Below are 23,832 nucleotides of genomic sequence, written 5' to 3' on the forward strand. Positions count from 1 at the left end.
AGTCTGTAAGCTAGGCAGCTTTGTATATTGCTACATATTAAATAAAAATTAGTATGTGTTGAAGTGTCAGTACGCATTCGTATTTTTGATGATTGCTTCTCATAATTTTAAAGTAATTATTTGAAGTGAAATTCAAAGGTAATAATTGTGCTGTGAAACTGTCATCACTGTTTCATAGCCTGGTATTGATTTTGGCCAATTACAAGTGATGTGTAACTTTTATCAGGGTTTGGTGATGAGTACTGCTGCTGGTGTTTTAAGAGCAGAACTGTACAACTGTTTTACTAAGTAAGAAATAGAAGACTGACATTTAAAAGACAACATTGACATATAAGTGCTTATAACCAAACCTGCTTACCATTGGGAAGTCTTTAAAGGCCAAGGGTAATTAGTTCAGAGTATTAGGAGAGAATATCTGCATCAATTTAGACATATTGACATTTATAATACAAAGTTAATTTTAGGTACTTAAAAATACACCCTGGAATTGTGGTAAAGAGCTCCAAAACCAGCTATGTATAGTTTGAACTTTCTGACTGGTGGGAGGTACATCTAAGTACATTTAGAGGTCAATTGTGCTGAGTTTCTGTGGGTGAGATGGAGTTTGGTGCATACTCCTCTGTCTCGCCCCTCTCCTCATGGGCACGTGGCTTTTTGGTACTGCCACTGATGGCTGCTGAGGAGATGGCAACACTCTTGCAGTAGCTTGGCTTATTCAGAGCCTCAGCCGTGTTGCCCTGAGAATCAGGCCTTTCGATATTGTTTTCACAATTTTTAGCCACTTTCCCAGGAAAGTAATTGTAAACGTAGGTGTTTGCAAATTTCATTAAATATATGCCTTTTGATGGACGTCTCTCACGGCCAGTGCGGTTGGGAAGGTGGTAACCTGACTATCCAATCCCTGGTCATGGTTGGAAACCTATAAATACTGAAAGAACAAATAAACTTTGTTTCTTCTTTCACTTGCGTCCATGTGAATCATTTCGTGTCCGACAGTGACACAGCGGTGACTCTTGTCACAGCCTGCTTACCTCTCCAGGCTCTTCTGCGTGAGCTCAGCCTCTGAAATACAGAGATTATGCTCATAATGAAGACCCAGAGTAAAAGAGCTTAGACTAGTGATGAGTATTTTCTTAATTGCTCAGACCATTTAGGGGCATAAACCCCAGATATGTCAGAACATTAAATTATGATCATATTGGGGTGCTCATTTCAACCTTCTTGGGCTCTTAAATGGAAACTGACTACGTATTGGTGATGTAATTTCAAACTACAGAATTCAATAGGAATGTGTAAACTAGGGAAATACAGACTGCAGCCTTTTATTTAAGGAGAGGAGAGCTACAAATAACTCCCTTCCCTAAAAATTTTCCTAACATTCCATTACCATTGCTTTTTGAATGCCATGTAAGTGCAAACAAAAAGTTGTAAGTAAAATGCTTTTTAGCAGAGGCAGTGAAAGATGAATAGTAATTAGCTTGTACTGTGTGAATATCAATCTTATTAAGGAAGCCAAGTCTTGCAGTTCAATTGGAGCGTGCATCAGTGATAGCAACTTAAAACTGTGTAGACAGCTGGGCAGTCTCCTGGAGAGACCAGTCTTAAGGTTCCCTGGATGTTTGTTACTTCTAGCTAAAGCAATCCTAAAGATCTCAATTTTTAATGGTTCTACATTTTTCTCTGTTAAAGAAAATGTAAAGAATAACCAGATGGGAATTATCACACTGAATGTCTTCTCTTTTGTAAGGTCCCTTCTAGAAACATAGCTAGTGGATTATCTTGTTTTTCTTTTCCATTATATAATAATTGCGTGCAGTTCTTTGTAAGAATACTTTGTTGCTTTAAGATGTGTCTCTGAAATATGATGAACTACCTTCAATTCTTTTTGTAGCCTCTTTAAACCTTCTTTGCTAATTACTTCTCATATATTCCTTTCCATTTAGAAAACCATGAAATATTTTCTGATTTTGGTTTATAGCTCTACGAGAAAGTTAGATCAGTAATGCTGTATTTTCCAGTTCCAGACACCTGAGTTCTGAATAAATTTGACTTACTCTGACTGAAAATGAGCTCAATATGCTTATCCTGACCTACATACTCTTCTGAACTATTGCATAACAGTAAAAGTCTTCCCAGTGGAGACTGGCACACTGATTGGGAAAGGGAGGAATCCACTTGCCTGTCTGTACTGTGGCTGATGTCTGATCTTTACTGGTCTTTTCTTTCTTTGGGTATATTCTGTCAGTGCTCTCGAATTTTTGATATGCCATATCTAATTACAGAATGGTTTTTGAAGAGTGATAGTTCAACACCTTTTCTTACTTAACTGTTTTATATGTGTGAATGTTTTGACTTTGTAGTTTTGCTGAGTTCTACCAATTCCCACTGTTGGTGAACCAGTTTAAAGTCATATATATTATAGTGTTGTTAGAACTGGGAAGAATCAAGATCATACTAAGGTATGTATATTCCGTGGGCTCAAAATTATTTACTGCTATCTAAGTTTCTGTTTTCTTTTGTTTATGAAAACAGGCCTGGCAATGGTGAGAAATGAGTTGAAAATGACAGGTGGTTTAGTTATAAAAAAATACATCTCAATATGAATGATGCGTGTGTGTATATGTGTGTGTATATATATATATATATATATTTATGTATGCCTAATAATGTGAGAAAGAGACACCTCATTGTCATTGCTTAAGCTGAGTGATGCCTACATTTGTACTTATTTCTGGCTAATCAATTTAATTCCTATGTGAGGTCTTATTGCTGAAGGGAATGGGATATAAAATTAAAAGAAAATATAAAGTAGCAAACACTTAATGAAAACTTGGAGCTACTGATGAGTGTGAAGAGTTTTCAATGTCTCTTTTAATCAAAACAGAAACTCTGTCCAGGATTTGTCATCAAAAAAGTTCTCATTGTTATAAACAACTGGTATTTCAGTGCAATGCTTAAGAGGCTCTTAACTGGAGGTAATGATTGCTGGGCCTTTGCTTAGCAAGAGGAACATTGTAATTATCCAGTCAGAACAGAACACTGCTCTCCTGCCCTTTTTGCTAGCCAGTGATGTTCTTGTCAGCCTGTTCGTAACAGCAGTGCCCTAATGCTCCCCTGGAATTTGGAGTTTATGTACTGATAGTATTGACTTGCACAGTATCTGCAGAAATCAAACTCTTTTCCAGAATTATGAACAGGCATTTGAGACAACTTACTCGCTGTCCCTCTGGATCGTGGTGGTGTATGCAACAACTTTATTTAGATTTGAGGGGAACAGCAAGCACAAGCTGTGTCTGGGGCTCTTTTTATTTAACAAATCATTAGGCAATATTACAGAGATTCTCTGTTATTTCTCTGATTGTATTGATGTCATTTCTGTATTACTGTACATACTTTTATGTGCCCTAATCTGTTTTAACTCTTGGGCTTGCTGCTCCGAATGTATGTATTTATGATTCTTTGCTCTTGAGGTCTCTTTGTCTCTAATGGTCTCTAATAAATAGAAAAGGCATATACCTGCCATTCTTCAATATTACTGAGTGGCATCCATCACAAAGAAGCCTATGAAATTATTTTATTGAAGACCTGCTTGCAACATAAACACATATTACTGATGTGCACCCATCTTTAATGCACATCTTTCCTTTCTTACAGTAGTTCAAACAGAATTGTGTAATCCGATTTGCAAGGCTAGCTCTTGCTATCATGGTGAAGATTGTTGCCCTGCTAGGGTTTTGTCGCAATTACTGCAGATGCAGAAAAAAAATAACAACCTTGCGGATGTGAAGTGATATCTTAAAAGATTCTTTTCATTTTTTAGGCTACTCACCCAGAATGTTGGATTTCTTTATGTTGGAAACCTTGACAGACCTTTTTCACAAATTAAGGTATGATTAATAAGCTGGGGGGTCGGGGGTGGGCTGTTTCAATTGTTTCACTTCTGTATGATTTAGAGAACTTCAGGACTTCAAGTTATCAGTATAGCTTCAGGAAATACAGTGGGAAATAGTGCTGCTTTGGTTATGTTTACCATATTCTGAGTTTGCTTTTGGTTTAATCTATGCTCTTAACTTGTCAAAGTTAAGTTCATGTCAAAGAAGTTTAGTTTTTCCAATCATCATTTGATTAATTTTGACTCTGGTTTAATTACCAGAAGGTTTTCTTGTCAGAGACATTTCAAAGCAAAGCTACTTTTGAAGCCCTGTAGTTCTTTAAGTGATCCTTGACAGGGAAGACACTGCGGTAAAAAGCACAGATTGTTTTCCCGGTATTATTAGATTTATTATGAAAGACTCATACAATTGCTGGAAAATAATTTGTTTTTTATGACTTACTGTTTCTTTTTCTTCAGTGGAACTATAATAGCTTCATGGCTCTAATTGCCAGTTGCTAATTAGTTATTGCCATGTCACTTGCAAACAAAAATGTTTTACAAGAATATATGGGCTGATTCTGATGAGTGTCATTGATATTTTCATTAGAACAAAGAGAGGGAGTCATTAGCATGTCAGCCATTGCACTGCAATGTGGAAATGTGGTATCTGTTTTAGAATGATGAAGTGTTCCCATGTCCTAGATGATACCTGTAATTATTATTACATATTCTACACTCTTGGCTGCATCTTTCCCTCCATCATGTGCAGATGCTTGTGCTTCAGAATTTTAAAAACCTTGTTTTTGTTTTACTTCAAAATGAAACTTAATTTCTAAAACTCAGATGTGTTCCTTTGCCATCCCTAATTATGTTACTAAACAGTATTCCCAACTGTATCTAGCAAATACTTAAACCTTGGTACTGTATTAAAATTATTTTAAAATAAGAAAGGCATGCTTTTAATTTTCCTATTTCACTTTCTCTCATCTCCCCAGTTCCTACATATGTACCATTCAGTTTGGCTAATAACCAAACAATTAAAATGTTACTTTGTATAAAACAGCTTGCTAGAAGTCTCTTCAAAAACAACCTTGTATACTTTCGTTGATGCCTCTTCAGACTAGTGCTTGTTTAAAAGCTTTATAAAACTTAGCTGCTCTGTTCTAAATGAGGCTCTGTTTCTGCCTGCTGATCCACTTATAAGAAAAATAAATAGCAAAATGAGAGATTTTCCCCATGTCTGGGAAGAGTTTAAGTCCACTGGGTGGAAGTGAGAGAGAAGAGGTGAATACCCCACTTGTTTTCTGCTGCTTGCAGTCAGCAGTGGTACCCCTCCTAATACTTTGGGCCAGAGAGAGACCCTTCTGCTCACAGGACAGCTGCAGAGATGCTGTACAGGATCCAGCTGCAGGACTGAGGGGCAGGCCACTTGCAAATGCTTAAGGAAAGAGGACACTAACAGGATAAATACAAAGCATGCAGACAGCTTCCTGCAATTTGCATGCAGGGTCTTCTCTGCTGGAAATGGTGTCTGCATCCTGTTGCTTAATAGACTCATTTGGTCTTCTCTCCCTCAGTGTGCTTGAGGGATTTTCCACTAAATTTTCAACATACAAAGTCATGCTATCATTATGAGTTAAGGTATAATTTCATATCTTTAAATGTATTGCCAAATTATTCTTTTTGGTTCAATCTCACCCTTAGGTCAAGTCAAATGATGAGCAGTCATTCTCCATTCCTGATTTTTATCTTCCCTTACACATTATCCCACCTTGCATCCTCCAGACCACAGAAACTTAATCTATTTAATTGCTCCCAAAATCCAACTTGTATCTCCAATCAATTTTTTGTTTTACATACCCTTCTGTATTTCTATTGTTGCTTTTTTTAGAGTAGGGATGGCATAGTGTTGAAGATATGGGCACAATAGAGTTTTCTGTTGTGTCTGCAGTTCTTTAGTTATGATACCATGCTTGGTAAATAGCTGACATACAGTTAATTTGAGTAAGATAATACTAGACTTTCTGGTAATATATCACTGGTGTAGTCTCATCCTGATTGTTGCATTTTCCACAGAATAGGTTAAGTGGATAATCAAAATAAATTTCAGTAGCTGCCTTCGGAAAGCAAAGCCTATTTCTTAATTACTGGAGGTTACATTGATAAGTGTGAATAAGCTAATTCCACAAGATGGACTCTATAAAATATAACTTACTTTTGGAGCTATAGGGATACATATGGGCGTGTGTTTGCATGCTATTGCTTTGCTTTGCTTTGCTTCTCGTGCTAAAAGCAATGCTGCAGTGGTGAGCTGATTGGTGTGCCTTGTTATTACCTTCAACTAGGAAATGGCATGTAGTTAACCAAGACAAAAAACTTCTGAAGTTGAAGCTCCTCTCTGATTGCCTGAGATTCTAGAGGGATTTTTGCTACATGGCAGCAAGAGGAATTGGTGTAGAGTGATGGGGTCACAACTTTATAGAGATCTTCAATGCCAAAAAAAGAAAAAGGGAGTAATAATTCACACTGAGAGTTGTTGGTGCAAAGAGAAGTTTATGTACTCTGGAGATGTACAATGGTCTTTTATAACTATTGACACAGGTTTCTTTCATTCCTCCCCCAGCACTTCTTCAGGTGTTTAATGTGCTTTTGTTAATGATCCCTTCAGTTAAAAGACCAATGAACTACATATGGTCCTTGAATATATATAAGGCAGAGTCTTTACAACCTTTTAGTTCAAATATGCTTTTACATACTGTGTGATAGATTGGTCTCTCTTGTTATATAAATTACCCACTCATGTTCATTTGCAAACATCCCAAGTATTACGTATTCTATTAAGATACAGCATTTTTTGCCAAATATATGCATAAGGAGTGCCCCAAACCACTACAGTCCTCTGCCAGTGTAGATTTATTACTCAAAATGGACCATTATTAGACAGCAGTACTTCCAGTGCATTTTAGTGCACTTTCAGTTGGACAAGTAGGAATGTTACCATATTTTGGAAATATTCATAGTATAAATAAACTGCCGTGCTAGTACTCATATATTCATGTTTCAGTTTATGTGCATTTACAAAGCTGCAAAAAGAAAAACTCCTTATCAAAGTACCCATTCTCAAATGCAAACATGTTTGACTTTGCAAAACTGTGCAGGAGATAATTGCACCAAGGTCTTTGATGATGAAGAACTGTAGATTCTGGGAAAAGAGTTTGAAATAATAACATCTCTTCTAGGATGATTTTTCTGTGTTTTTCTTTCTTATATCAATAATTCATTAATATATACTAATATTTATAATGTTTCTGAGACATTACTAAACTGATAAGATTAACTGAAATTACCTGATCTTCCTCCTCAACTTGCTTTCAGTGGTATCAGTGGTTGTGCTTGATAGGTGTTGGATATCTGTTCTTCATTATGCAAGAGGAATGTGAATCGTTCACTCCTGAAGTTTTTTAATCTTGCATCTGTTAGCAGATGGATAGAAATGGGAAAAAAGTTTTCCTGGCTATAGGGATCTGCCTGGAACTTAACTTTTCTAATAGTGTGTTAGTTCGTAGGTATTGCGAGATTTTTTATTTTGCTTCTTTGAACAGAGTTTATGATAGAACATTTAAGTTTTTGCATGGTGTTTGTGATTGTTCTTGTTCTAGGGTAATATTTAGTGAGTTTCAGTAAGTTCAGTGATTTATATTAATGATGACTGTTTCAGTTAGCTTGTGAGACAATTAATTATTTTTAAATTCTGCTATGGAAATGGGTTTCTCATTTTTTTTTCAAGGGATTGTTCTTTAGGGTTATACTGAATGAATCAATTTAATAGAGGGTAGTTACTTCTAATTATTTAATTTTGTTTATAAATAAAATTATTCTAAATTATTGTTTAATTCTAATGTCTATTCAAGGTATTGTAGAACAGTTTCATCATAAATATTTGCTTTCAGTATCTTTTCCCATTTAAGCTATGTTGGTAATAGTAATAGTAGTGGTTACTGTCATATACTTCTGCTTTCTTTCAAAGACCTCTGGAGCAATGCAATGATTTGCAGCTTTCTTTGGATCTTAAGTGATTGTATTTATTAAACATGTATTGGAAATTTGATGAAATGAAAAAGTTCCTGTAAGTGATATTGTGGTCAAGAAGATACAGTATTGTCATCTGCTAGAATTAACTGGGAAGCTTTCTTTTATCTTTTTTCCCTAAATATTGTTAGTATTTTTTTGCTAACAAGGGAGCTATTAAAGCAAAAACTTTATCATAGAAATTTTGTTTTTATTAGAAGTAAGTTAATCATTGTCCCAGTATACATAATAATTGCCCAGTGGAAGGATATGTTACTGGGGTTTTATGACACATTTTTAAACTTGAGATTGGATCAATGCAGATTACGATGAAAATTTTGCTACGCTATATGCAGTAATTATATCTATAAAGAAAATCATACTGCTTAATCAATTTATTAGGATTGTCAGTTTTTGCAGTTCAGTTCCCAGTAGCTTCTGGGGTTAGGGGAAATGGTTCAGTACGCTGTGTTCTCCATTATTAATAAGTAATGAAGCTTCTGGCGGTCTTTACTATGAGCTAATGACTAGTTTCATTTTTTGGCTTTCTTAGCACATTAAATTACCATTTAAATAAAGATTAATTACTACTGTTTTATTTTTAGTATTTTAAGAGTAGTTATTAAAAGTTTCATAGTAACTACTACTTTGTTCATAATAGAATTGTTCAATTTGATAGAATATGAGGACAGTTACATTGAAAAGAATATTTTGAAAATAATAATGTGTTGTTAGTTTTTTGTTTTTTATGATAGGATCCCAGTGTAAAGATTCTTAAATTTGCTTCTGGGGAATTTGCTGCTGTAGTTGCAGCATTCTTGCTGTCAAGGACTAGCAAGGAATCAAGATCTCTGCTCTGACCTGCACCTCAATAGTCCTAATCCATGATTTTATTAAACTTGAGAACACTGTTGCTGATTGCTGAGGCAGCTAAGATGACCACCTACACTCCAGCAATGTAGTTTGGTTCTAAACCATTATTTGTCCAGCTGTCTCATTTTCCCTCGGCAAATACACTTTTAACTTAAAACATGATAAAGCATAGTAAAGTTCTGCCAGAGAGATGCCTTGCAGCAGGTAATCAACCCAAAATAATTTCTTTGATCATATCAAATCAAAACCTGTACACTTTGCAGATACAAATCCATCCACCTTTAATTTGAGATTTGCAGGCAACTACTTAGCGCCTCAGAGAATTTACTGTAATGTTCCCAAGAGCTGAAACATCATGAACCTAGTTGCATTACCTTTGTCCAAACACACAGGCTGAGCTGATGTCTGAGAACCAGGTCAGACATAATTCATGACTCCTTCAGCAATGTCAAACCTATGTACTTGATTACTGAAATGATTTGCCACAATTTACCAAACAATCCTTTCCTGAAAAAGAGGGAACAGGAATGAATTTATATTCTTGCTGCTCTTAAGGTTATTTTTTAAGGTAGGGTAAGCTGCTGATTTCTTGACTGAAGCTGGCATGATTTTCTTTCCTGAGTGATAATGACTTCTACTCATGATTAGTGATCCCCAAGCTTGGGATACCGTTGTTCAGGGCACAGGTCTTTGGACCACTCCAAATTTAGGGAGAGAATTAATCCAACTTTCACCACACAATCACTTGCTGTCCAGATCTCCATGGTAGCAGTGTGGTCTGTAAAGTTTTTTTGCAAAAAATGTTTGAAAATTTTCCCTTTGAGCCTTGAGAACCACTAAGAGTATGTTGATATCTTAATTATTTAATGCTTTCCTTACTGGACTGTCATCCATAATCTCAGAGGTTTTTGTGTTCACAGAGCAAATAGTAGAGCAAAAGAATTTTTCATTTATCATGGTCAAGTCATAACTTGAATTCTGTTTTTGTAGCCTATCTCCCTTTCTTACTGGTTTGAGCTTTTACAGTGTCTTATGTGATTTGAAATGTGACATAATATGACCTAGGGCAGCTTGAAGATGCTACAGCCCTAGAATCTCTGAACTGGGATGTTCCTGAGAAAACAGAAATACAGATTTATTTGTGTTTCGTTCTGGTTGTTCACATTGAAGACAAGTAATTTCAAACTGAAAGAGACATCACTGGGTTGAACGGGAGCCTGTCAAATTAAAGACAAATAGTTGTAACTTTCGTTAGCAAGATTGTGTCAGAGAAGGATTGTTTCATCTTATTAGCAGAGTTAGCATGAACAGTGAGGAGAAGAAAAAGAGGAGAAGATTATTTTTAGCTCGGAAAGTAATGATAGGGCATTGCAAGGATAGCAAATGGGTTATCCTGGACAGAAATAATTTTGTTCTGAAAGCTGAAGAATGCTTTGAGAGCTACAAATCTGGATCCAACTTCCACTAGGAACAAATACCTTGACAGTGTTGAGAAGGAATGTGATAATTACATGATTTGGTGATTGTGAAAGAAGAAGATAAATCCAGGTAAACTAAGTCCCTACATTTCATTAAACACAGTCTCTCTAAATTAAAACACAGAATGAGGATAAAGCTGTATAATCTACCGCTTCTGAAGTTCAGACTGCATCTTTAGGACAAAGTAATCAACGTTAATTATATATATTTATACTGGTGGGTGGCTCTTAGGTTTTATATAGTTTTGTGGGATGTTACAGCAGGATTTATGTATCCTCTTGCTACTCACAGAAGCTGTACTGGGTATCACTGGAATTGATAGTATTGGGCTGTTGAGAAACTGACTAAAGAAATCCTTCTTGTTGTTTTCATTATTTTGTCTTTTGTGGTAACCACCTATACTTTTGTGTCATGCAGAAGTCAACACATGGAAACAGTTTTAGCACCAAAACTTAGAAAAATAGGGCTGATGGAGAGATCATATTTCAAAATAAATTTCTCAATATAGTGGCAATTTAGGAATTTTCCTATTATTTATTGGTACAAAATGACAATGTACATGGGAAGTCATACAGTGATGAGATAATGCCTTCTGGATTATCCTGAACCTGTCCTTTTCCACTCATTTCTTTCTTCTGCACTGTTTCCATATCATTCCGCAGTACTGAGTCAAATTCAGCATTATTTTTTTTTTTTTACCTTCAGGATTCTCTGAGATACACGAAAAGTTACCTGGCATAGGGTTGTGGACTGTTTTTGCCTTTGGCAGGAATGATGAAAGGTTTGACATTAAAGATAAAGTTAATAATTCTCAGCAGCAAGTTGGTTTTCACCCTAAGTAGGACACCCTAGGACTTGGAGTGAGCTTGGTAGAACCTAGAGTGCTTAGACACCTTGGAATCTTTGGTCCCAAGCTCAAGTTGCATTTCTTTGTGTCCTAAACAATAATCTGAACATATTCAATAGCTAAATTCTGAATTCATGAGAGCAGTAACAGAATCCATGGGAGGTTCTGCCCTACCCACACAGTTGATATCTTGTAATGAAAGTGGGGGAAGTGCTAGGGAGAATTTACTGAACAAACTGAAAGATAGAAAATGTAAGGTGCTATCAAAAAATCACCAGCTGCTCATTCCTAAATTATATGTCTGTTCAAGGTAGCGAATTTTGAAAAAAAGGCAGTTTTGAACCATACTTTGAGAATTAAGTAAGAAAGAACAAAAGTATACAGTTTAATTCCTTATCCCTTGACTTCTTCCTTAGCTTTCTCTACATCTTGGCATTGTTTGTTGCAGATTTTCTCAATCATACTCGCTTCTCTTAAGGGCAAGAGGTCCTGACTGCCTGTGTGTTTCTACAGATCCTAGAATATTAGAGCTCTCAATCCTGCCTAGGAATGTTAGACACCAATAATATAAATAAATAGTAATCTGTTATATATTTGCACTTATATTACAGTAAAAGCCAGCATACACTGGACATATTTATTCTCTGTAGACATATTAAGGAGCAAAAGAAAAAAACTTTTTTAAAAAATCTAGCCTTAGAACTGGTGATGTAAACAGAGAATAGCTATAAAATCTGCATTAGCACTGCAAAAGCTGAAGCAGTGATTTTGTATATGCTGTCACATAAGCATACTTGCTGGCCCTAAGAACAAAATGTTAATGAGCTATAATTTATAAATTCACTCTGTTCTGATGGATCAGGCTCCATTTTTCTTTTTTGTCATTATTATAGCTATGAATTCAGTTTCAAAAATGGTTCTCTGTAAAGCATGCAGTGTTGCATAGAAGTCCACAGAACTAGGAATATTACCTCTGCAGTTTTCTCTTGTTGCTGCCAAAAAGATAGAATAACTGATTTTTGTTTTGCAGTATGATTTTTGTTGGGGTTTTTTGTTGAGTTTTTTGGGGGGTGGGGGGGACAGGTTTTGTTATTTCAGCTTCTAGTAGTTTTTTTTGAAAATAAATCCAAGTTTGTTCTTGGCAAGCATGGGTGAATTAAGCCTTCTGGAAAGATTAAAATAATAGTTAATTGATTGTAGTTTAATTTATTGGGAGTTTTTTGTTGTTTTCTATTTACCTCTATTAACAGTGTAGAGAAAAAAAGCCTTCAAGTGCTTTTTGTAAGTATTGTAAAAATGAACAGATTGCAGTTTTTTTGAGCCTTCTATTTCCTGGACTTATAAATGCATCTTAGCAATACAAAATCAGTACAATCATACTTCATTTCTCAAAAAGTTTAGAAAAACAAGTGCTGACAAAGGAACCACGACAAGTTCAGGAGCAGCAAATTTGGTTGTGGATCAGGGGCAGAGCGAGCTGGAACCTTTGAGTGGCTGCACAGCAGCTCTGCAGAGCAGCACCCAAAGGTCCCAGTGGCCACAAGCTGAGCTGAGCCAGCCACGTGCAGGATTACTGGGAAAGGCCAACCACACCTTGGTCTGTCTTAGCATTGCCAGCAGGTTGAGGAAGGTCCCTGCTCTCAAGCATTGTTCCAGCGCTTCTGAGAGACATCTGGGGTAACTGTGCAGACTTCTGGGCTCCCTGGGGCATGAGAAGCCACCCCTCTGGAGTGACCCCTGTGGGGTCATCCAAAAGGAAGGGCATATGGCCTGTGTGGAGAGGTTAAAGAAATGGGGTTTGTTTGGAAGAGAAGGGTAAAGGGGGCACTAATTGCAATCCTCCATCATCTAAAGTGAGATGGCAGAAAAAAAAGAAAGACACTTCTCAGAGATGCCTGGGGAAGGACAAGCAGGAAAATTCCAATTGGATGGAGGTTGGTTGGGCACTGCAGCAGGTTTCCTGAAGATACTGGAAAACCTCTGTCTTTGGAGAGTTTCAAAGTTTAACTGGAAGAGACTGAGCAACCTGACTCATCTTTAAAGTTAACCAGCCTAGAGCAGGAGGCTGGAGTGGGTGTTGGCTGGATGTCCCTTCTGACCTGAATTTTTCAGGTTCTGTGATATTTTGGAGTATAAGCGGTCACCACTGTGAAACTTAACTAGTTCCTAAGGATATATTATTGGGAAATTTTAGAGTTGGATGTTCCAGAACCTCTGCTGTTACTGATTGAATAGAGCTTTATTTCAGCCTGTAATATGAGCATACAATATTCCTGTCAATTCTTCCGGCTTATCCTTTCCGATGGCTGTGACCACAACTTGCATTATACAAGGCTTTCAGTACTTCCATTCTTAGTATCTTGGGATTTTTTTTTTTGTTAAATGTTTACCTTGAAAATGTCTCTTTTTCTCATAATAGAAAAAATACAAAAAGATGCACCATTTTTCCATTAAGAGGTAGAATCACATTATATTCCAGAGATCCTGTGGTCCTCTTTCAAAGAACATGCTGTGTTTTCTTCACTAAAATGTTTATTTAGAAGAAGAAAGATGGGTGTTTTACTTTGAAGTCATTCTGCAGCTGTTTTCCCGTAATAACACAGTATGGATTTTTTAATGGAGTATGTGGTATATGTTGAAAATAAAGCATCTCTGGCTTAATCTAAAAATTTTGGAGTCTAACTGGAGCTGAGAGAAGCTGGTGTTCTCAGGAATGTCTCTAAAACTCAAGAGGTTTATAGATTGTTCAGAGCCATATAACTAATTTTAAAAGAAATGTAGCATTGAAGAAAAGAAATTGGAAGTGGCAGCAGTAGCTAGATGAGTAGCAAAGCTCAAGAGTAACAGGCTGGAAGAAGAGCAGCCCTTGAGTGGCTGTTGGATGTAAATGAGCCAATAGATTTTGTAAATGATTGAAATGGGGTGTAACTGTTGTGCACTAATAAGGGAAGAGAGTGTGTAACAGCATTACAATACAGGATATGTGAGGAAACAGCACTTGCATAAATGCTGGGAGGTCACAGTTATGCTATCTAACATTCACACCTTCCCTTCCCCTACAGTCTTGTCTGCGGCCCCTGTTCCAGCAGCAACACTGACCCTTAGGAAAAACCTCCAGAATTAATCCCTGAGACCGTTAGTATTTTCTTCTTCAGTTGTTTTGGTTGGGGTACTTCTGTCATACTACCCACATGATTAAGCCAAAAAGCAGTTTTTTATCACATTAGAGATGTTTGATTTGGAGTTTCCCATTTCCTTTTGTTTCATAAGTAATGAGATGTGAAACCAGTAGTAGCTAATGTATATGCCATTTAGTTTTCATTATTTTCTTTTTTCTTTTTTTTTTTTTTAATCTCAGCATTCTTTCTTCTTGAATTAATTTGCTTTCTTACTTTACTGGTAGTCTTCCAAGTATGTACCACTGACCCCTTTAAAATACCATTCTGAGAGGTACAGTCATACAGAAAACTGGATTTTCAAAGTGGTAAGCAGATTGTTCTTATGGTAGCTTTCATATGCCCAGTGGTATGGAAACATATTGTGATAAATGTGACCATTAGGACATGCAGATTATGTCTCATTATAATAACACATTAATAGACAGTTTATTTTCCTCTTTGAAAAGATATAAAAACAAAAGGCTTAAGCTCTGTTTCTGAACCTTAAAGTTATTGTTCACTACCAACTAAAAATTGCTGAGAAAGATCCTGGAAATGAAAGGTTTGTTTTAGCAATAGATGAACATAGATATTGCAGATATTTCTCATCTGCTTTGCATTGAGCCTTCATACTTGTCACAGTGGAATAACTGATCAGGTCATTGTAAAACTGCCAGATTTCACATGCTGTAGTGCAAGTTGTGCTTTGCTATTGTCCTTGTCTTCTTTGTCACATTGTTCTTTCACAAGCTTCAGTGTTTGAGAGTGTTCTGGCTCCCATACATGGGTGATTTGAGGTTGGCAGCATCTTTGTTTTGCTTTCTTATGTTTTACAAAAATCATCTGGCAGAGAGAATGATTTGTCCATGATGATTTTAAGCTCTTGAACATGGTAATTTGTTGCTGCAGCTGTTCTTCTGTTATAACTGCATTGTCAAACCTGGTTTGGGTGTGCCTCTGCACATGGAGAGTGTAATTTGTTCTGAATAATTGAGGATACCTTGATGACAACAGCTGTCTATGGGGCCAGCTCCTATGCTTGACTGAGTGGCAGTAGGGACTGTTTTTTCCTTTGATGTAGACATCCCCACGCTTAGTTTCCATAAATGTGATTGCATTTGCATTTTCTTTTGACTAAAATGTAATACTCAGACAGTATGGCAGTGTGCTCAAGTTTCTTGGAGTTTTAGGCAATTTAGGAAACTCGTTGTAGATAATTGTCTACTCAGAGAAAGTAGCATCTTAAATTTGTGTCTTTATTGTTTCCATCAGAAAATACTTATTTTGTACCATGTTTGTGACCATAATTGTTCATTATTAATCTGTTCTGATTTTTGAAATAAATTCTTCATCTTTTCTTTCTCTGTTAGAGACTTTTGTTGGTAGTGGAGGCAAGTGAAATAAAGTGAAATAAAGGCAGTGGGATGGATAACAGTCAAAGAGAAAGAATAAATAAAAAATATATATTCCAGGTAACATTATAAATATCAGACTCTAATAGAAATTAATTCTAACTGAAAGGGGCAACAAAAGATTTTTAGGCATTTTTTTACTATTTCTTGGTTGTTTATTGTTTTAAAGAATGAGAACAACAGCCAAGATCAGGCTTGACAAGGGAAAAAAAAATCAAATTGTTACTGTACAGTTTATAGGCAGAGAGTATCTAAATTTATTAAGCTTTTTAGAGGTGAATTATTTTGAATCTGAACTGAACAAATGAGGTTGAACTTGATAAATGAGCTTGAACTTGTAGTACCTTTACGAAATGCAGATGATAATGTCTTTAAAATAAATTACTCATGAATAAATCAAGATGTTGAAGTTGCAAAGGGTGAGAGATGGTATAATAGGGAAATTCTTTGACTAGGAAATTGTTTCTGAGACCTTTCTTTATAGTATATGTAAAATGAATAGTGAATATCATGAATGAAAAATATTTTAAATGTCAGATACTGATAACATTGGAGAAAAAGCAGTTGATGGCAAAAATTATCGTATTGAGAAGTACTGTGCTGGTTTAGGGCTAGTAAAAGGCAAATGCAGATTAAATTTAGATAAATAAAAAAGAATAGGATTGCAAACAATAACAGAGGGTAGAAGAAATATCAAATGAGATAATTATGCAGGATATCAGCTTTGAAAGGAAACAGGGTTGTAGATAATATCCTGTCTAATTAGAATACCTATTGAGAAGGTCACATGATCTAATTTCAGCCACCATGGACCCTGCAGGGTCCTTGTATAGGTGGTGGAAAACAGTTGAATCCAGGAATGAATCAGAGATCCTCTAAGAAAAGTGCCTGATGGTTGCCTCACTGAATCTTTCAAATTGTTTTCTAGAAGTACCAGTCTCTCTCTGTGGATTACATACAGAAACCAGCTCCTAAATTTTAAGTAACTAATACAAGGGTGCAGATTCTCATTTTGCCTTTCTCTTTGGACTTCTCTAAGTATGAGATTAAAGGCTGGAGTGAAACCACATGCTTATTGTACAGCTGTTTTTCCTGGAATTGAGCATTTCCAGTGTTGTATTCCCCACAGACAAGTCCTGTAGCTTGTCACTTCAGCTACTGGTAATTCATTTTCAGATATCCATTTTTTCCACCATTTCTATCCTAAAATAAAAATCTTCAAAACCAGGTAAGTCCTGTAAGCTTAGAGTCTGTTCAAACTCTGATGAGAAAGTTAGTGGCTCTTAGAGAAGGTCAGCAAATAAGGAGTAAGATGTAACTAAACTAGATTAGGTCCATGGCTTGTAGTACTTTCTTACTAGTAAAGTAGCAGGATGCTGAACTACCCAAGGAAATGATAAACAGCACCTGTAGAATTCATAAAATGTCCTTGATATCTTCAAAGCAGTAATCCTAGGGGAAAATGAAGCCATACGTAGACAGTAAATCAGGTAAAATTATTTCTTTTTGAATTCTTGATTTGTTTCTCTATTTGTGTAATTTAAAGTAAAATATTTAAATGATTTCTTCATCAAATTTGGTTTCACAGTTCTCATTGCGTTGTTGGGTCATGTGTACTTTTCCTTGGCAGTTTTCCAGAATGATTATAGTATTGGTAGTTTCACATTTGAGAGAGAAACATATATTAAAACCCAATTGACAAATAGTGATGCAGTATCTTGTTATGTAATAGTCAACAAAACCATTATTCATTTACTTTTTATTTGACAGTAGTAAAGCCACTGCAGTTTTATCTTTCTAGCATAAAGTGAGAATAAAAGTGAAGAACAGCAGAACTCAGTGGTGCTATTATATTTCAGCAGATTGAAGTTTTCAAAATGCCACTTCTGCTTCTCTCCTAACGACAAAAAGGTTGATTGTAGAGACAATAGCATATTATATCTCTGGGAAAAAAAGTTCAGAAATATTTGAAAAGATCAGAGATGTGGCAGCATTGTTAGAACCATCACGCAGAGACCTCATTTGTATTGCTGAGAACTGTAGATGTTTTCATTTACTGGGAAGGGAACTGGAAATACACAGTATTGCTTTTTATGTTACTAACTTCAGTGAGTTACTGTTTAATTGGTATACAGAAAAATTTCTGCCAGTGAGTTTACGACCAAATGCTATAATGAAATGTCACTTCTTTTTAAAAAGTGTTACTTTCCCTTGGTTAGCTGAAGTACTAAATCCATTTCAGTAAATGAATCTATTGATTTTAGCTTAATGTGTTGTACTAAAAAATATTTGAGCATGTTCTCAGTGGTAAATTCATGAGATGCTGTGCTGGATTCTGCACTTGCAATGATGTGAGGTTTTTCTCTATTTTTCATGCATGAAATAGTGAAGTCAGCATTGTTTCAGAACAGAATTAATAATCTGGGGTCTGCTGGAAGACAGTTGTCTCACTTAACTGTGCAGAAGTCACCCATGGACTCTCACTGGGTCAGCCAAGACCCTGACTGTGCTTTAAGTGGGAGACAGTAGGTACCAGCCAAACAGAGCTCTTGACTCTTTTGCCCCTTGCAGAGGTGGTTAATACTGGATGTGGTCCTTCCTTGCCTTGAGGAGCTGCTCATTGTCTGTTTGTTCCTGCTGCACCACACAAGAAATAAAATCCCCATTAGTGCTGTGCATTAACCTACCCAGGTGTGATTTAACAGCAATGCACACAAGTGTGACCCAGCTTCTGCTTCATTTCGTTAGTGGGTCATGGTTAGCCATGCTTGATTGGTGATCCTTGCAGGAGCAGATTAACTACATGTTGTAGCATTTCTTTTAAACCTTTCTAGGGTATAGGGAAGAGGCTGGTCTGTAGTAGAAGCAACATAAAGGAATATGCAAAAGGAGGATTAGAGACAAGAATGTTTTTGTTCTATTAGAAAATAATGCAAGGTAAAATTACTGCATTTTACTACATCGTTACATTCTCTTTCCACCTGTTACCCTTTGAATATCATTAATGCATAGAAAGGGGTTTCAGAATAATTTAACTTCAATAGAAGGAAAGCAAAGGACATCTCTGATTAATTGAGAAAGATGTTTATAGATCAGTGAGTCGGGTTTTGGATTTGCAATATTAAAGTTAATGCTAATGCAAACATTAAAGCAAACAGACTTTGAATTACTTAATTACTACCTTGTTAATATTTCATTCAGAACTTTAAGGAAAAATCTGTACTAACTAATTAGTAATTAGTACTAGTAGTTATAGCAGGAAACTACAAACCAAGGCTTTTTCATTAATTTCCCCACTGTGTGCACTCTTGCCTGACAAATCAACTCCCTTTTACTTTGGACTTCTCAACTCCAGAATTACATACATACAGCTGTTTTATTTAAAGCATGCTGATGAAATGAGTTTAACATTACAATTTACTTATACATATTACAAATGTATAAGAATACGCTTTGAGATTTTGGATAACAGGTTTACAGAGTTGCCATTGCTGTTACCTTGTTTTTCTTTCTCTTTTCTTATCTCTGTTCTTCTAGAGAAGAGCTTTTAAGGATTTATTTTTTCCTGGATGGAATTGTTAGTGTCACTGGCTGTCTCTAGAAAGAGCTTATGATGCTACTTGAAATACTATTACATCATGTGAAAAGCAAAACAAATGTTTTTAGCTGTATTTGTTAGGGAACTAAAGCTGTTTTGGTCCTGGGCCTCAGGTAGGGGAGGACAGCAGCTCAAACACAAGTATAGCACTTGGGCAGAACACTCAAATTAGGCTCAGAATTCTGGGGAATTTAAGAATTGGCCCATGCAGAAATCTTTGCAGGAAACAGCTTTATGACAAGGATTTTCTTGAAGATACCCATATGGTTAGAAAACTCAAGAGACTTTCCTTGGCTTTGCTTGCCTTAGATTTTGCAGACCAAGTGGGTGAAGAATTCTCATTAAATAAGAATGAAGACTAAATGTTGTTGTTCACTTACTTTGTTATTGATCCCACATATAATAACAAAATGTATGGACAAAGCCATGAAAAGTGTGCCCATGTACAATGGGCTTTCCCAGATTTCCTATCTTGCAAGGCTTTGGCAGGACCAGCTATTAAACCATTAATTATTTCCTGTTATCAGCACTCATCATTCAAAGTTGTGATCTCTTTTAGCTGATAGTAAAACAAAAACTCAGGTACAGTCCTTACTCATTTTTCTGGAAGCACTGCTGCCCAAACAGACCAAGAAGTTTATAGGTTTCTCAGGCCACACCTTGCCAACCAAAATCCATTATATCTTTTGTAGCCAGTTGTGACTCTTGAAAGTCCATGAATCTTGTCCATTCCTCTGCCTTGTGATTACTCCAGTTGTTGGAGTGCTGCCCCACCCCACATCCATTACTGTGGTGTCCTGGGAAAACTGGCTTCCAAACTCTGCAGCCTTAGTAATAACGAGGCATGGAAAGGAAAGAGGAGCTTGCAATGAAAGGTAAAGCAGTAAGAATCCCTCTATAACCTCATTTATTGACAAATTTGTGCCATTGATAGATTAGCCCTTGCTTACCTTCCTTTCAGCAGACTGACCTCATCAGCTGGCAGGCACCCTAAAACCATTTGCAGTTACTGCACCACGATTAACTGCTCTTTTGAGCCCCTTACATTCTGTAGCCCCACAATAATCAAGAAGACCTGTGTGCTTAGATAGTAGATTGTAGGTCAGATTATACATCATGTCATTAATTGCTTTTGAAGAAGAAGGAAAAAGCTTTCTGTGTCTTAAGCCTCAAAGCCAGTTAGGCTTTGAAGTTTGAAAGAAAACCATTCAAGAAAGGGGAGGGAGTTCATGCCAGCTCAATGCTATAAAGGCAGATGAGAAGTGGGTTAGGGCAGTTGACTTTCACTATAGCACTTCCTTTGATCAAAGCTAATTTTTGAAAGTCTGCGTTAAGTCAGCAGCTATTAATCTTTTTGTTGTGGTGTATTATCTGTAATGGGGAAAAAAGATTATTTTCCTTCTAATTGAAATCTTAGAAGGATGAAAAATCCCTAACATGACTTGTGTAGCTTTTTTCCCAACACATCTTTTCTTTATTATTTTGATGTCACAGCACTGCTGAGATTATTTTTTTGTTGTTGTTATTGTTGTTTGGGTCCTCTTGGCTTTGTGTGGTATATTATTGTAGTGTTTCATCAAGGCATTCATCAGCTTCCTCATTCAACTGGCTCTAACAGTCACTTCAAACTCATCCTATTAAAACTCATAATTTACAAAAATAAAGGTGGAATCAGCAGAGTTGTGAAGTCCAACTTCAGCAATCAGGTGTAAGAATGTCCCCTCAAAATGGCAGGGTTTTAAAAATCATTGCAGTTTGACTTTTTTTGTCACGTATTACAAAAATAGAAGTTTGTGCTTTATTATTGTCATGTCTTAAGTCCATCCAGTAGCCAAGCCCCATTCAGCCACCCACTCACTCACTCACCCTCCCCCAGCAGCAGAACTTGGGAAAGAATAGGAAGGGTAAAGGTAGAAAACTCACGAGTTGAGATAGAGACGGTTTGATAGGGAAAGCAAAGGCTGCTCACACAAGCAAAGCAAGGAATGAATTCACAGCTTCCCGTGGGCAGGAGGGTGTTCAGCCATCCCCAGGAGAGCGGGGCCCCATCACACCTCACGGTGATTTGGGAACACAAATGCCATCACTGCAAACATTCCCCCATTCCTCCTTCTTCCCCAGCTTTATGCACTGAGCGTGATGTTCCGTGGTCTGGAATGTCCCTTTGGTCAGCTGGGGTCGCCTGTCCTGGCTGTGTCNTCCCCCAGCCCCCCACCAGCCTGGCAGTACGAGAAGCAGAAAAGGCCTTGGCTCTGTGTAAGCCCTGCCCAGCAATAACAGAAACATCTCCACATTATCAACCCTGTGTTCAGCACAAATCCAAAACACAGCCCACACCAGCCACTGGAAGAAAATTAATGTTACTCCAGCCAAAACCAGCACAATATATAATTCAAATACAAAACCTGAAAATTTCATTAAAAAATAAGTTATTCTGCTGTAAGAGACTTCTCTGATTTTAAGATCTGACATTCTTCTAAAAAAATATTACATGTACCGTGTAAAAGCTACAATGAGCAAGACTGACCTCTCCTCTCTGGCTCAACCCTTTGGTTCTTAGGAGACTTGGCTAATGACAAACCATTCAGACTAATGGAGTAGATAGGGATCAAAAGAATTTCTATTTCCTACAAGTCCTATAAATCTGTCTATGTTCTAGTGACAGATTTTTGAGTAACTAGGAATTGCCTCTGAAATTTACGAAGAAAAAAAGTTACTATTCTTTGTAAATATGTTCTAGGCAAAAACCAAAACACATACTAAATGTGGGAGATTAAAAGCAAGTTTGCAGTTTCTGGTCTTAGTTTATCTGCACATTCTCTCTGTACAATCTCAATGTTTTCAAGTATTAATAGGGTTTCTAGATGTTGAAATCATTTATAAATTTATAATCTTGCTCCCTACCCCCATTTTTCTAATAATGCTTGCATGGCATGTTTAATAATTTACATATCACTTAGATACCAGTATTTGATAAAGTAAGTGTGCCAAATTCAGCCTCCAATGATATATTCCTTTGTTTGCCGACTAGAGCGCAAAATATAAAGTAAAATTGTGATTATATCTTTCTTAATGTTGTTTTTCAGTAACGTTCCGAGGCACAGACATTTGAGTCATGGGGGAAGCAGATCTGCTAGGAAACCAGTTTGGGCTTTGTTAGGCAGTGAAGTAGACATATGAATATATTACATATGATTATCATAAAATTAGGGCCTGGAAATGGAACAGTCATGCTGCTGCATTTTAGACAGTACATTTATAATAAGCTGTAATAAGGTAAACACTTTGAATGGATATAAGAAGAGGCATTACTTATGATCAAAAATGTATGTTCAGTTCATGCGTTTGAAGCTCAATTTAACACAGCAAACAAATTTCCTTATAGTGTTGACACGGTTGTTCTCGGTGGTGAATTTTGATTTATGGGGGAAAAAACTTTAAGCAAGTGGTTGCTTGGGATCTAAATTGAAGGAAAGGATATGTTTCTTAATGCCTGTATTTTGAAAGCTTTGTGTTGTTATGAGTAAAAGTGGGTTTAAAGGACTCACTTGCAATTACTTGATACTTAGGATTCTAGTTTAAATTTCTTTTGGTGTATTCTGATATGATTTGGCATCTCTGAAAGAGTATAAGCCTACAGATTCTAAGAACATTTCAGAAGCCAGATAAGAAATAATGAGATTTAGGTTTAGGGCCCAGTCCTGGTGACACTAGTGTGGGCTAATTGATCTTCTGAAGCTGTTCAAAGGTATATAATGTACAGGGATAAGAGCTTGTAGGGATGGATGCCACAAGAATAGCCATCAGATAGTGTCTGAACTTGTAAAAGTAGTTTTCCCTTCCATAGAAAGGCTGATAGATACCCCAGCCCTGTGGAGTCTCCCTGTCACCCATCCCTGGTTGTGTGACAGCAAGTGGCAGAATCCCTTGTTTGGTATAAGAAGTACAGGTAGAGCAAGATTAGCTTAGACTCCTACAGTAGCAAGAGCTTGGGTACAGAGAACAGATGAAAAACAGTAATATGAGGAAGTGCCCTGTAAAATCTACCCTGTGTGAGAAACACAGACATTTGTCTGGAAATTCATCCTATTTGAGGTGGATTCCAGCATGTGAAAGGCAGCAAATGTCAGAAAACTTCTCATGCTATTCTGACACAATCATCTAAGTTCTCTTTCATTTATTTTGAGGTGTAGGAATAGTGTTGCCAAAGTGATTATAAAATAGTGATAGCATTGCTTTGTCTCTGGAAGACTTGTTTGGGTTTCTACTGATAAATTATTCACAAGATTTCAGCTGCCCTGTGTCACAAGATTTCTTGGTAGCATGAGTGTGAGTACCTGAGGGATAATTAAGCTTGGGTTTAGAGAACCTAATGGGGGGGTAAATGCTTTCCCTGTGGTGTGGCCACAACTCTCTCTTTCTTTCCCATTTGCAAACTGAGAATAATCAGCCTAAAGAAATTAATAATTTATGAATGAGCTAAGTGGTGTTTTCAAACTATATTCTTTACTAGTAATGTATAA

The 23,832-nt window shown here is 36.6% G+C and overlaps 1 protein-coding gene across 3 annotated transcripts in view; it reads left to right on the forward strand.

Moving 5' to 3' along the window:
- RNGTT (RNA guanylyltransferase and 5'-phosphatase) overlaps positions 1-23,832 on the forward strand; it is a 169,723-nt gene that overhangs the window by 132,092 nt on the left and 13,799 nt on the right. For all 3 annotated transcript variants that reach the window (XM_015621378.3, XM_015621377.3, XM_015621379.3), the window contains one exon: positions 3,821-3,887. In XM_015621378.3, the coding sequence (XP_015476864.1) occupies positions 3,821-3,887 (67 nt within the window). The remainder of the gene's footprint in view (positions 1-3,820; positions 3,888-23,832) is intronic.

This window comes from Parus major, chromosome 3 (assembly GCF_001522545.3).
Source record: "Parus major isolate Abel chromosome 3, Parus_major1.1, whole genome shotgun sequence".
NCBI lineage: Eukaryota > Metazoa > Chordata > Aves > Passeriformes > Paridae > Parus > Parus major.